The 14,947-nt window shown below is 31.6% G+C and overlaps 1 protein-coding gene across 3 annotated transcripts; it reads left to right on the forward strand.

Moving 5' to 3' along the window:
* The first annotated feature begins 1,228 nt into the window (after positions 1 to 1,228).
* On the forward strand, positions 1,229 to 14,924 carry LOC105164441 (Sec14p-like phosphatidylinositol transfer family protein). 3 transcript variants are annotated; one of them, XR_016066022.1, is made up of 11 exons: positions 1,229 to 1,809; positions 2,328 to 2,427; positions 2,574 to 2,840; positions 4,769 to 4,846; positions 5,930 to 6,031; positions 6,628 to 6,677; positions 9,560 to 9,671; positions 9,760 to 9,843; positions 12,371 to 12,499; positions 13,495 to 13,579; positions 13,680 to 13,699. XR_016066022.1 is itself a non-coding variant. In XM_011083093.3 (11 exons), exons 1-11 carry the CDS (start codon positions 1,451 to 1,453, stop codon positions 13,722 to 13,724), a joined length of 1,368 nt encoding a protein of 455 aa, XP_011081395.1. In that variant the 5' UTR covers positions 1,232 to 1,450; the 3' UTR covers positions 13,725 to 14,924. The 3 variants fall into 3 exon arrangements, 2 of the variants coding, with proteins under 2 accessions (XP_088738077.1, XP_011081395.1); XM_011083093.3 differs by having other exon boundaries at positions 1,232 to 1,809; positions 13,538 to 13,579; positions 13,680 to 14,924; XM_088881951.1 differs by lacking the exon at positions 5,930 to 6,031 and having other exon boundaries at positions 1,231 to 1,809; positions 13,538 to 13,579; positions 13,680 to 14,924.
* The last annotated feature ends 23 nt before the right edge of the window (positions 14,925 to 14,947 follow it).

Here is a 14,947-nt window from a genome sequence, read left to right on the forward strand (position 1 = left end):
CAAAAGGCAAAAGGGCATGTAATTTAGGGTTCATTTCATTTAAACCCCTTTTAAAAATATAAAATTATATTTTTTCTTAAAAAAATTTTAAAATTATATTTATACCCATTTTGAAAATTTATTATTTACACTAATTAACCCCTCTTTCGGGTATTATTTGGATAAAAAATGCAGACATTAGTAAAAAAAATTACATAAATTTTTTATTTTACACCTTATTTAATATTTTCATATAATAAATTTGTACTTACAAGGGAAGAAGTATAATAATGTCAACCTCACTCCATATATGTACTACAATTATCCTTTATAAGTACAAAAAATATACATGAGAATATTAAATGAGGGGGCAAAATGAAAAATTTTACGTAATGTTTTTTTTAACGTCAGCATTTTTAATCCAAATCCTAATGGAATGAGGTCAGATATAAATAGAGAATTTTTGAAAAATGTGTAAGTATAATTTTAAATTTTTTTTGAAAGAAAATATAATTTTATATTTTTAAAATAAATTTAAGTGTAATTTAATATCCAAAGTCCTTCAATTTGCTCCCATTTCCTCATTCCTTGTTTGCCTTTCTTTTTGTCTCCTTATCTCCCTATATTTTACCTTCTCAGCCTGCAGCTTTGCTATGCACAATGCACATTCAAATTGTTCAATCTTTTCTCTTCTTTTATTTCTTGAAATATTTATATATACTAAATGCTGTCCTAGTTCGATGGGTTTCCTTTTTCCTTGTCTCTGATTTATGGAGCATCTTCTTGTAATAGTGGGCAACGTAAAGCCCCCACCTGAAAATTATAATAAATCAAAAACTCCATGCATTAAAAAATAAAAAAAATAACATGACCCCCAAAAACTTATAGAGAAAAGGCAGCACAAATCCCCAATGTGGGAGACAGTGAAAAGTTAGGGAGGTTGCATGTTTTTCTTAAATAATTAGACATTTTTTTTCATAAATTATTATTTTTACAAGTGTTGGAATACAATTACGTACACCCTGAGTAATTCTAGTCTGGACTTGGCTTGTCAAATTTGAATTAATTGTATGGCAAGTGTAATATATTTATCGTGTAATTAATGTACAATTCAAGAAAATAAACCAATTACAGAGCAAGTGTGAGTTGGACCAAATTTAATTCGAGTAAGAATTTTCCATTAACCGTGGTGAATCTCATGTTGCTATACCCTTCTTTCCAAAGAATGTTCTTTGAGTTGTGGCTGAGTAAAGTGTTTCTTGTCTCTTTCCAAATAACTGTGAAGTAGTCGTCAAGAAAAAAACCCTCCTAGGTTGCCACATATTATATCACCATTCATGTTTCTTGTACTTGGAGATTTTCAATGTTCACATGTTATTTAGAGACCGACTCATCTCTTTAATCTATTGATGCATAGTTTTGGTGATCAGACAGACAGTTCTGATTTGGACAATGGTACTAGGTAGCAAACATGCAGAAAACAAAGGAACTGCTGAAAGAAATACGTATTTCGTCGAATGTTGGAGGGAGCAAGCAGTCGCCAACTCCAAGTGCTAAAGAAACACCAAACACAAGAAAGAAGAAAGCACCTCTGCATCCTCCCATCGAAACCAACTGGCTGTTACCGCCTGTTGAAGAGCGACAGAAACCCTACCGCAGTTTCATGTCGTTCCTGTCGTTCAGGAACATGGGGAGGACCCAAAGCGCAGAAATGGTTCTTGAAGGACAACATAATCCCAAGGACGAAAAATTAGTCGAGTCGTTCCGAGAATTGCTCTTTCTTGAGGGCCATCTGCCGGTGAAACACTTTGATTATCATACTCTTTTGAGGTAAATTCCTTTATGACAAACTATAATATTTTTCGTCCTGCAACATGGGGTGAAATTTTTAGGATACACAAATATTTAGGTGACATTTCCTACATGTCACGAGGGGGAAATTTGCATTTAATGTCCCACAAGTTAGTCACTTTGCGTTTTCGATTCTATTATTTTTAAACGAAAAATTATTTATTTAGTCTATTAATTTTAGTTCTTTAAATTTACCGGTTTTAGTTTTAGTCCAATAATCTTTAAAATTACTTAATTTTAGTTATTTGATCAAATTTCGGATAATTTTACCCCTGCACAGCTTTTCAAAAGCAATTTTTTAATCCATATATATCCATTCATTTAAATGTCCTAAGAACGACAACCCGGTTATTACTTATAGGATCAAAATTACAATTTAGCCTTCCTTTCTAGTGTAAGGTTGAGAATGTGGTCTGTCTATTACAAGGTTGTAAGAGCTAGAGATTTTAACTTGGCATGAATGCATATTATTGTTAAGGTATTTACTGTGATTGCAGATTTCTTAGAATGAGAGACTTTGATGTAATGAAAGCAAGAGATATGTTTGTGCAGTACATTAAGTGGCGTGACGAATTTGGTGTTGACACAATCTGTACGGTAAATTCTTTCTACATGCTTAGTTTAATTATAGTAGTTGTTGTACCCTATCTCTGCGAGTAAATAAAAAAAATTATAATTTGGATTATGTACTTGACGTGGTTACTATGGTTACAATAGATTTGGCTAAAACACAATGTATGCAGGAATTTAAGTTTGAGGAACATGAAGAAGTTAAAAGATGCTACCCTCACGGATACCATGGAGTTGACAGAGACGGCCGCCCAGTTTACATCGAACGACTTGGAATGGTCGATCTCAACACGTTTCTTCTAGTAACTACCATTGACAGATTCGTGAAGTATCATATTTGCGAACAAGAAAAGACCCTCAATTGGAGGTATCCCGCATGTTCACTTGCTGCAAAGAAACACATAGCTTCAACCTTAAGTATCTTGGATGTGAAGAATGTGGTAAGAGTTCCTACTTTACCATTGAGCACGAACATATATATATATATATATATGAATGTTTTGATATTCTTGGATTAAACAGATATTGTTTACATTTGAATGGGGAAAAATGCAATTTACCATAGATGAAATATCATTTGGATCCTATAAATTAGGCTCGTTTGACTTTTGGTCCCATTTATTGCGGGATTAGCTCTTTAGTCCCGTAATTTAAAAAATTAGCATTTTTTGTCCTCATCCACTTTTCCGTCTATAATTTAACAATTTAGATCATGTGGCTAGCACGTGGATGTTAAGTATTTTTGGTGGCCCTTCTTCGAGCAGTAGCATATGAATGCTCCATTTAGCCTACTTGGTTCACTTGTGGAAGATATAATTCTCTATTTTGCTTCTAGTTGGCTTCAACTTATAGAAATATGGGAAGAATGAAATTCAATTTTAATTCCCCTTTCTTTGCTCTAATTTTTTTCAAGATTTGTTTTTCCCCCTCAAATGTAGTTATATTTGTCTCAAAAGTGGTCTCAAGTTGGAAAGTGTTTTCCTCCAACCTAAAATCCTTAATAGCCACATGCCTAGCTGTTAAATTCGAGACAACAATATGAATTATGAAAAGAAATGCTGATTTATCCAATTATGAGACCAAAAGTGCTAATCCCGTATCGAATGGGACCAAAAGTGAAATCGGTATAACTTATAGGACCAAAAATGCTATTTTCCCCCTGTAATATGATAAATGAGTGTAAAACCCTTTGTGAAGGAAAAAAATAGCAAGTTACTCACGTATTTTGAAAACGAAGCAGATTACCCCTTATTTGAACCATTGATGGGGGTAATATTGCTTTATTTTTTAAAATTTTTTTCCATAATTTTTTTTTCTCATTTCACATATCATAAGGGTAAATTGCATTTAACCCCATTTGAACTGTATTACAAAGTTTGGGTTTTATCTAAGAAGCCCTGTAAGTTTCTAAGTTGTTTGGAGTCTATTTGCTCAATAAAAGAGTTGTTGTATTCAAGAAGATAGATACAATATAAATTGCTTCTGTTGGCAGCTGGTTACTATTAATATAGGGATAATTATATTTTCTTCCTTTGAGATTTGGTGTAACTACACATAAATTCTCTATAATTTAAAAAATTACATTTAATATTCTTAAAGTTTGCATCCGTCTAACAAATAGGTATCTCCGTTAATCAAACTTCATAGAATTGTTGATATTAAGGAGGAAAAAATAAATGAATGAAAATTGATACTTAATTACCCTCGATTGACTTACTACGACTTATTATAGGTCAAAGAAATTTAATCTGACTAAACTACCTTATAACACATGGAGATATACCTCCTCACACGCATTGACGCGTGAAGATATATAAGGTAAATTGGTCATAAAAATATTAATTTGACCTATAATAAATCAATAATAAATGAATTGAGGACAAATATGAATTGTTATCCCCTTTTTTGGTTAATATCAACAAATTCGGTGAATTTTGACTAACGACTGGACTTATTTGTTAGACGGAAGCAAACTCAAGGATAATAAATATAATTTTTCATACCACAAAGGGTCTACGTGAAATTACACCAAATTTGAGAGAAGAGAGTATAATTATCCCGTTAATATAACATTGCACGACAAAAAATTATCTAATGCGACTGTAATTTGCGACGGATAACCAAAAATTCCGTTGCAAAGATGAAGTTGTGATGGAAATTTGTATGGCCACGAGACGAAAGTTGAAAAATCTGTAGCGAATATGTCTAAACCTGTCGCAAAACATTTCACTTGTATATATCCCATCATTTTCCTGCGGAGCAAATTTTATATGTAGACTTGTGGACAAAGAAATAAAAGTTTCATGAAACATCACAATTTATCCTCAAAATTTTCACTTTTCATTAAACATTCAGAACTGTTTGACAGGGAATGTCTCGATTCTCAAAGCCTGCTAGACATCTCTTCATGGAAATTCAAAAAATTGATAGCAACTACTATCCTGAGGTATGCTTTTACACCAACTCTTGTTTTCTTCTTTTTCTTCAATGGGAAACTATCTTCAAGTGTTATCCTTTTTCTTTTTGAGGTAAATTTTTTATTAATGTAAAATAAAGTTGTACAAATACAACATCACTCCAGCCGAGAATTACGACAGCACGGCTATGTGTCTGGCCGTGTAAGACACGGGTGCTCCGGACACGATCGTGTTTGAAGTGCTGTCTTCAGACAAATAAATTAAAGGGTTAATTACACTTAAATCCACTTTTAAAAATACAAAATTATACTTACACTTCATACGAAAATTGTCATTAACCACGGCCATGCAATGGTTGTTGGCCTTGATATCTACTGAAACATTTATCGTGGTTAAAAGTCATGGCAAATAACTTTTTCTTGATGAAAAATCTATATTTTTGTATCGATTTTATTTAACCATGGACAATAAAAATTATTTACCATAGTTATTAAAATTATAGCCAATAGTCAATTTTTTCTAGTGTCCGGTGCGCAATTTTGCAAAAATTGCCGGAATAATTCATTTAAATTGGGACTTTTGTTCTGATTGGTTCATTTTTACCAACATGAACGAAAACTTTTAAAAAAATAAAGCGACACACAATTTATTTCAACAATTTTTGCAAAATCCAGCACCAGAAGAATCAAAATTGTAAAATGTCAAAAAATTACAAGACCCTTTTGCAATAAAGCATAAAAATGCCAAAGTTGCGAGGGACACCTGATTTACTCCAGCAATTTTCACAAAATCTAACACCGGAAAGATCACAATCGCAAAGTATCAAAAAGTTATAATACTTTTTTACAATCCTAGAAAAATAAAAGATCAAAATACCAAAGTAACAAAATTAGAGGAGCAAAAATATATTTAACCCTTCCATATTACAAAGGATCATTAATTTTTCAACTTGTAATTTGATGTCGCTTAAAAACTCTATCCTTAATTAGTATATGACAATTATGAAGGTTTTTCGTGTTAAAGATATTAAATATTAAATATTTTTTTTCTCAATTATCTTAAACTTTTTTGGAAAATGGTCATTAATTTGATAATGCATGTACTTGTTGCAGACACTGCATCAGCTTTACATTGTAAATGCTGGATCTGGATTTAAGGTGCTCTGGAAAGCAATCAGAGCATTTCTTGACGCACGCACCTTGGCCAAGATCCGAGTACTTACTCATGTTCTTTAACGTCCTCTTTTTCTTCTCCATCATATTATTCTCGATAAATTATAACGAAATCTCCTGATATTTGTTTTAATTATAAATACACTTTTGTTATTTAAAAAATTATAAATACTTTATGAAATTATAAGTACCTTAACAAATAGAGTATATTATATTGATAGTTCCTGAGGTTATGCCAAAATATACAATTAAACATCGCATACTTTTTGTGAAATTACAGCTACGTCCCCTGGGTTATAGTTGTAATTTCAATTATGCCCCTGTACAAATACAAAACTTACATAAACACCCCCACTGACACCACGCAGGGGGTGTAGCTGCAATTTTGTAAAATATAGGGGTATTTGTGTAATTTGACCTAATCTTAGGAGGTGTCAATGTAATTTACCCTAACAAATACCTCCTCTGTGACTGCTCATTGTAGGGGGTATTTATTAAGATATTTATAATTTTAAGAAAGTATTTATATTTTTTTAAATAATAAAAAAATATTTATAATTAATGCAAACTTTAAAAGAGCTTATTATAATTTACGGTACTACTTTTATCCTATTGAACTCTCCCCGAATGTGTTTTAGGTTTTGGGAACTGACTACAGAAGTAGCCTAATCGAAGCAATCGATCCAAGGTAACAAATCCTTTTGCATTTACACTTTTTTGCGGAGAAAATTTATGTCTTTTTCTTCCATGATATCTTCCTTTGAATCCAAGCATTTCATTTTAACTAATTATTTGCCAAATTAATAGACATAATTAAGAAAAATCATATGTGTTTATGGAGAGACATAATGGTATAAATCATCTGCGTTTTGATAGTTATATTCTTATAAGGTCTAAATATATTTATGGTCTTGTAACACTTTGGCATTTTTAATTGTCCTTTACCTTTTTGAGATTGCAAAAGAGTCGTTGACATTCGTGATTCTGGTAGTTCTGGTGTCGAATTTTGCTAAGGTCGTCGAATGCATCATGTACGCCTCATATGATTTGTTTAAATTGGGATTTTTGTTTTGAGTGGTTCACTTTTGTCAACATGGACGAAAAATATAAGATTTATTCTAGGATTTTTTATAAAATCCGGCATCGAAATGACCAAAATTGTGAAATGTTAATAAGTTAGGGGACTCTTGAACCTCCTAGAATGATACAGAATAAAAATGGCAAAATCGTAAGGGGCACATGATTTATTTCGGGTAAATTATATTTTTGGTCCCATAAGTGGACCTGTTTCTAATTTTAGTCCCACACTCAGGCCAATTCGCACATTTAGTCCCATATGTGGATTTTTTTTTTCAATTTCAAGATCAAAGGGGGGATTCCTTTAAAAACTTAACGCCAGCCTCAATTTTTTAACGGAATCCCCCCTTTGATCCTGTAATTGAAAAAAAATCCACATGTGGGACTAAATGTGCGAATTGGCCTGAGTGTAGGACTAAAATTCAAAACAGGTCCACTTATGGGGCCAAAAATATAATTTATATACTTTTTCAATTATACATATTTTAAAAATATAATATAAAACATATAATTCAATTTATATATAAAAATAAACCACAAAATAAAAATAAAAAAGGAGGATGTTGAAAGACGGTGGAACGATGGACCGGAAAAGGAGGAGAAGTCACCGGAGGAGGGGAGATTGAAGGTGGGTGATGGTGCAGAATGACCACCTGAAGTTGGCTTTCAAAAGAGGTCAACTAGGAGCTAAAGTACGGTGGCTGCAACAGAGACAAAAAAGTAGTTGAAGACCGGAGCACAAGTTAGGAGATTGGTGAAAGAAAAAATAAAGAAAACTCGCTGAATGCTAGATGGTGGCGGGTGGGCTGTTAAAATACTCGTCATTGGACGGACTTTCCAATAATCGTAGACCAACATCGAGAGGTGATCAAACGGTGGAGAAAAAGGCGACAGAAGATCGAGGCGCTGGTTAGGATTTTTTGAACAAAGCAAAAATAGAGATGACTCGTCGATGTCTAGGAGATTGGCAGTGGGTGGGGTATTAAAATACTCGTTGTTAGATGGGTTTTTCAATGGAGTTATGTTGGCGTCGAGAGGTGATCAAACGATGGAGATATGAGAAGAGAGGGAAACTTAGAAATATAAATATGGATACAATATATATATATATATATATATATATATATATTAAAACAATATATAATTTTTTTTATATATTAAAATAATATATTTTTATTTTCTATAAACATGAATAGATCTGAGTCATACATTTAAATCAAATTAAATATATATGATGATTTAAAAGGGTCAATTTTATCATTATACCTTAAGACTCACATTCAATGCACCAGGGGCAGTGTGCTCTTTTTAAAAAAACACAGAAGGTAAAATGATATTTTATTTTTTACAAGGGCTTATATGAATATTTTGAATAACATTGAAGGTAATTTGTAATTTACCCCTATTTTAAGCACTTTTTGTTTATTGATATTTCTAGTTCCTTCTTTTAAAAAAATCTATAATAAATAAATCATAATTTTCAATATTTAATTATATACTAATATGTTTTTGCAGTTATCCAAAAATATCCATATACTCGACGGATAGGGCATTTGACAATGGGGTAAATCACATTTTTTATCCCATAAGTAGACATATTTTCAATTTTAGTCCCACACTAGGTCAATTCACACATTTAGTCCCATATGTAGATTTTTTTTCAATTTCAAGACCAAAGGGGGGATTCTGTTAAAAAATTGAGGCTGGCGTTAAGTTTTTAACAGAATCCCCCCTTTGGTCCTGAATTGATAAAAAAGTCCACATATGGAACTATATGTGCGAATTGACCTGAGTGTGGGACTAAAATTGGAAACATGTCCACATATGGGACAAAAAATGTAATTTACCCATTTATTCCGACAACTTTTTGTAAAATCCAACACCGAAGAACTAGAATCGCGAAATGTCAAAAAATGGCAAAACTATTTTGTAACTTTAAAAAAAATAAAAGATTGTCAAAACACCATAAACACAGGATTAAAAATATATTTAAGCCTATTTACAAGATTCTTCCATTTGCTGCTCTCAAAAAGTTGACAAAATTTGTAGTTCAGACCACTCCAGCTCAACTTATAAGCTATGCTCATTTAAAACATCAACACTGTATTTGCTTTCATTTTCAAATTATTCTTAAAATGAGTCAAAACATATTCAATATTTGACATCATACATAAATATTTTATCTATGTGTTTTTAACTGTTTTGATATAAATACACACATATACATATATATATATATATATATATATATAAAGACATGATTTGACAATAAACAATAATTTTTGTCTCTTAAAACACAACATAAATAAATAATACTTATTTAAAATTATCTCCAAAATAAATCCAAACATATATACTATCTCTAACGCACATTTATTTATTTTTAATTTTTTTTCTCTATCTCCACAAGATCTAAAAAAAACTCGAAAAATAAATCAAAACACCATACAAGTTTTTGGATGTTTGGAGTAACGAATTGTACTGATCTCATAGTAACCTTCCGAGTTTCTTGGGCGGCGAGTGCACGTCGTGTGCTGAATGCGGAGGTTGCCTTTTTAGCGATAAAGGGCCTTGGAATGATCCTGAAATCACAGACATGCTTCAGGTCCTTAAATTCCCAACTCATCATTCACCTGCACTGCGTGCTATGCATTTCTTTTGAAGGCAAATCTCAAAGGCTTTTTCTCTTTTAGGGAATGCTTTGCACTGAGGAGGAACAAGAGTTTAGCCTAACAAATGCTTCCGATGATCAGAAGACTGCCTTTTCTGCTGATACTGTAAGTATTTTTGTGGATTAAATGCAACATATCTCCCTGTCAAAATAAGGAAAAAATGCGAACAAACACATGTGACATTGCAAATGAGCAAATTATCCCCTTATGAAATAAAAATAGTAATTAACCCCCTGTATTTTTTAAAATACAACAATTTACCCCACCAATATTTTGTAAAATGAAGCGATTTACCTACCTGTCTGATGAGGTAAATTGCTTCATTTTATAAAATATAGGGGGATAAATTGTTATTTTTTTTAGAAGGGTAATTTGCTCATTTGTGATATTATAGGAGGATAAATTACATTAAATCCATAAAAATAATAACACGCGAAATACCTCTCTTGGAAAAGAGAGGGCAACGGCTGCCCTCCAAACTTATAAAAAAGAGCAGCAAATTGCGAGTTTCGTCTTCAAAAGTTCAGAGGCCATTTATAATTTTAGTTTTGTAAGTTAGAGGATTGATAATTTTGGTCCTATTCAAATTAAAATTTATAATTTGGATCTGTATCTACAAAAATTATGGCAATTTTAGTCCTTCTTTTGTCAATTCGATCGAAAATTTCGCGTCTATCAATCATGTCAACATTTAAATTGGGGTATTCAATAAATTTGATAATACGACAGTCCAATATATATTTTTTTAAATGACTTGAGAAAACTAAAATTACATATTTGCTGGAAATTCTAATCTAAATATTGACATGATTGATAATATAGAATATTTCAATTAAATTGGCCATTTGAGTGAGGGGGTGTAAAATACATCCGGCCGGCGTTTTTATGACGAAAACTTCTTTTAATGTTTAAACTTATTATCATCAGTCAGTAATTTATAGGAGTTAAGTTTATGAAGTGTTAAGTGTCGGGTTACTTATTAAGTTTTAGTCCTAAACTTTTGGACATAACAATATTAATTTTTAAATCGACATTTTGTTAATAGTTTTGGTCCCTACCGTTAGGAGAATATCATGTAAAGTGCACGTGAGGCAGAAATGATAGGGAAAAACTCGGGAAAATTATAATGTTGGTCCCTAAACTTAACCACTTATTCAGTTCTGATCCTCAGACTTTTTGAGTTTGACAATACTCAAACTGACACTTTTTTGACAATTTATATCTCTACTGTTAGACTTGCCGGAGGCAGCAGTGGGGTGAAAAAAATCTCATTTTCCCACCTTGGAGCTTCGATGCTACATGAAATTGTTTAAAAATCTATTTCCACTATTTTCGTTCAAGCTTTACAGTTTACATGAGATAATTGGGAAAAAAATGAGTGCAAGCAGTAACACTAAATTTTCTTCTCTTTCTCAAAACTCCTCATAAGCCTAGTTACCATTCTTCTGCAATTGCGGATTTAAGCTTCTATTTTTTAGTATCATGGACTCCTTGCAATTCGGATAAAAAAAATTCATGCTTGCCCAAATTATGATTAGGGTTTGAGGGTCCCATACTCTGGGAATTTGGGGATTTCAGCTTAAAAGCTCAAAAATTTCAAATGATTTTGAAGGAAATGAGGGAAATTGGTTTAATTTAGTGCGTAACAAAAGATTATCAGTGAATTTCAAAAAATCGAGCTAGGATTCCTTTGGGGAAGATCGAGGGAGTTGGAAAAAATGAGATAATGAAGCACAAGTTGTTAGAAAATAGTCAGTTTGAGGACCAATATTGTCAAGCCCGATAGTTTGAGGACTAAACTTGAGTAAGTGGTTAAGTTTAGGGACCAACAATGGTAATTCTCCCAGCTTTTTCCTATCATTTCTGCCTCACGTGCACATCACATGCAGGACATTCTCCATCAATTTTAACACCAAATTTAACTGTAGGGATCAGAACTGTTAAAAAAGTATCAGTTTGAGGACTAATATTGTCAAGTCCAAAAATTTAGAAACCAAAACTGAATAAATGACTAAATATAGGAGCTAAAATCATAATTGTGCCGCTAAGTGTCCAAGTCCAACCAAACTCGTATTTTCCTTGGGAGATAACAAACAATTGACAACAAAATGTCTTTGATCATGTCACGTAAATTATAACTACATTTCTTGAGAATGAAAATTATTACTGTTAATGAAATCTTTTAAAAAATAAAAAAAGTATTAGAAAAAATAAAAAAAAATTGAGGGTGGGTAAAATAAATAATCAATAAAAATATTAGTCCATAAAAATATTTCAGAAAATTCCAAAAAAAATTATATGAAAATCTTAATTTATAATCCAAAAGTGTATTTTGATCAGTTCAGCACAAAAATTGAATGGAACACTAACGAAAGCTAACTGAATGGGTTCTTCATTAGATAGACGTTAAAATAAGGGGGTATTTGTAATTTTTCAAACAACGAGAAGGTATTTGTAACTATTCCAAATTTCAAGAAATACGACTGTAATTTACCCTTCTTTGTATTTAATTAGAAAATTATTTGACTTTCATATCATGAAATTTCTATACATATTCTCTCATGTTTATAATTATGAAATCTATTAAGATCCCATGTAGTACGTACTTCCCCCCAGAATTTGCTAAATGCAGGAGAATGTTGGATGTGAAGATAATACAATGGATGAGAGTTTTAAGGTTGCTCAGGAAAGAAAACATGTGGATAAGCCGTTGCTACAGAAGATCCAAGCACTCAAGCCTGTGCTTCAACATACAAAACAAGTGAGTTTTGCTTTCCAACTATTAGGTTTTCTATTGTTAGGGTTTTGTGGATATTTTATAATACTTTACACGCCTCTTGCTATGTTGTTTTTATTTTAGGATTTATTATGCTTAGACGTCCTCCAAAAATGTGAAATTATACTTTTCTCCAAATATATTTTAAAATTATACTTAAACCCCATGTGAAAATTCACTGTTGATACATGATCCTCTTTTTTAGGATTTAGATGAATTACATAAATTTTTAATTTTACCTCTCATTTTAACGTTTTTATCTAATATTTTTGTACTTATGAGGGAAAAAATGTAATGATGTTAACCTCACTCCATATATATATATTATATTTATCTCTTTATAAGTATAAAAATATACATGTGACGTTAAATGAGAGGTTAAATTAAAATTTTATGTAATTTTTGTTTTGCTTACATCAACATTTTCCTTTCAAATCCTAGCGAAAATGGATCAGGTATATATCGACAATTTTCGAAAGAGGTGTAAATATAATTTTAAAACTTTTTAAAAAAAAGTGTTTTAAAACTCCTTACACAAAGTACGATTTGCTAGGCACAAACTCGAATAGTACTTTAAGTTACTTTTTATGATTATATGCCATTAATTTCCAAATATAATATGTATTTGTAATACTTATTTTTTGCACACACATTGAGTGTGTTCTTATAGCTAGTATAAATAAATTCGAAAAAAAATTACTATTAGCTATAACATTAATGTTTATGACTAAAATTTATGGTAAATAACTATTATTAATCACAGTTAATAAAGCCGATGTAAAAAACCTAGTTTTTCCAGCGTAAAAAAAATTATTTACCACACTAAGGGTCATGGTAAAAAAGCCATAGCAAATGTTTGAGTCACTCTCGTACAAATTACGGCCAACAACTCTGCGTGGCCATAACCAATGACTATTTGTTATGATAATTCATTATTAACTATGATAATTTTTTATGATTAAATGTTATATTTCTTGTAGCGATAGCTGATGAGGTTTGACATGGATTGTCCTTTTTCTGCAGAAGATCAGGACATTGGAAACTGCACTTGAAAATATAAAGTTGGTGAGTAAATTAGAATTATGAATATGGTTCAGAAAATATGATTGAAACTAAGTACTGTCATATATTTGGTTGGTTTCTGGGTTGTTTTTTCACCTTGCAGGTTTTACAAGAACTTGAACAACATATAGAAGACCTCAAGGGATGATGAATATGGTTAAGCACTTGAATTAGGGGGAAAAATGCAATTTACCCGTTTGTGATTTGAAAAATGACAAAAAAAACCCTTGTGAAAAACAAAATAATAAATTGTCTCTTGTATTTTGGAAAATAAACAAATTACCCTCCTATTTGAACCATAGATAAGGGTAATTTGTTTCATTTTTCAAAATACAGGGGGTAATTTGCTAATTCTTTTTTCATAGGGGGTATTTGCTCATTTCATATATAATAGGGGGTTAAATTGCATTTAACCCGTGAATTAGATTAGCAAATTTTTTTATTCTTTCTAGTCTAATTACTTGCATCATTAATTATTAGTACCATAATGTGTAGGTAATTTATTTGATGTAATTTCAAAAAATAGAAGAGGCATTAATTGTCAGGTTAATTCTTTCTCACTGTCATTGCATGGTGTTAATTGAAAAAGGATTTGGTAATTGCATGGCGTTAATTGAAAAAAACAAGTGATGTGGCATTAGTAGCCACGTGGCATTAAGTTATATTATTTGCCAAGATTACTATTATTTATATTTAAAATAAAAAATTGATACTTTTTTTATTATTTTTATATTTTTGAAAAAGTAAATTATTTTTAAAAAGTTTAAAACTAATTATATTTTCTTTTCTTCTTCCAAGTTGAAAATAAATAGTTTTTTCCTCTTCCAATTACATAGTATTAACTGATCCGGGTCGAAATCTACGCGACCTCCTTAGTCGAGCGAGCTGGTCCTCCAAGTGGTTTGAGGTCGCTACCTTTCCCAAACTAGTGATTGGGCACTGAGAAAAGAAGCAGATCGTTAGACTTGCTGGGGTGACCTCCAGCTAAAACCCTACGATGCTTAAATCAGTGTTTGGTTCTGAGGTCGTAAAAGTAGATCGCTTAACGAGCAGGAAAGCTGAAGTGACCAGAAAGCAAAAAGTGGTGAAGTCAACATACTATTATTGCACTGACTCTGGAATATTTATAGAGAGAAACTGGGGGTCCAGCCAGTCCACTGTGCGTCTTCCACGTATTTCGGCTACGGTCAAAAGTGCGCGGATCCTGCCAGTAAACTTGTAATTTTATGCCCGTTCGAAGGCAAAATTGTCTTTTGTTGATAAATTAGAGTTTTACCCACATCATAATTAATTCATATTTTACTTAGTAAGTAACAAATTTTCAGGAAACATATGTAAATGAGGTGGTATTATGACGTGCAACTATTTGTT

Source organism: Sesamum indicum, linkage group LG6 (assembly GCF_026168435.1).
Source record: "Sesamum indicum cultivar Baizhima isolate 11 linkage group LG6, ASM2616843v1, whole genome shotgun sequence".
Classification (NCBI taxonomy): Eukaryota; Viridiplantae; Streptophyta; class Magnoliopsida; order Lamiales; family Pedaliaceae; genus Sesamum; species Sesamum indicum.

What these genes read in the sequence shown, in the direction of transcription:
- LOC105164441 (XM_011083093.3), top strand. Translation starts at nt 1,451, where the DNA reads ATGCAGAAAACAAAGGAACTGCTGAAAGAAATACGTATTTCGTCGAAT. An exon ending in ATAGCAACTACTATCCTGAG is followed by an intron (nt 4,847 to 5,929) that starts GTATGCTTTTAC and finishes TACTTGTTGCAG; the next exon opens with ACACTGCATCAGCTTTACAT. An exon ending in TGCTTCAACATACAAAACAA is followed by an intron (nt 12,500 to 13,537) that starts GTGAGTTTTGCT and finishes CTTTTTCTGCAG; the next exon opens with AAGATCAGGACATTGGAAAC.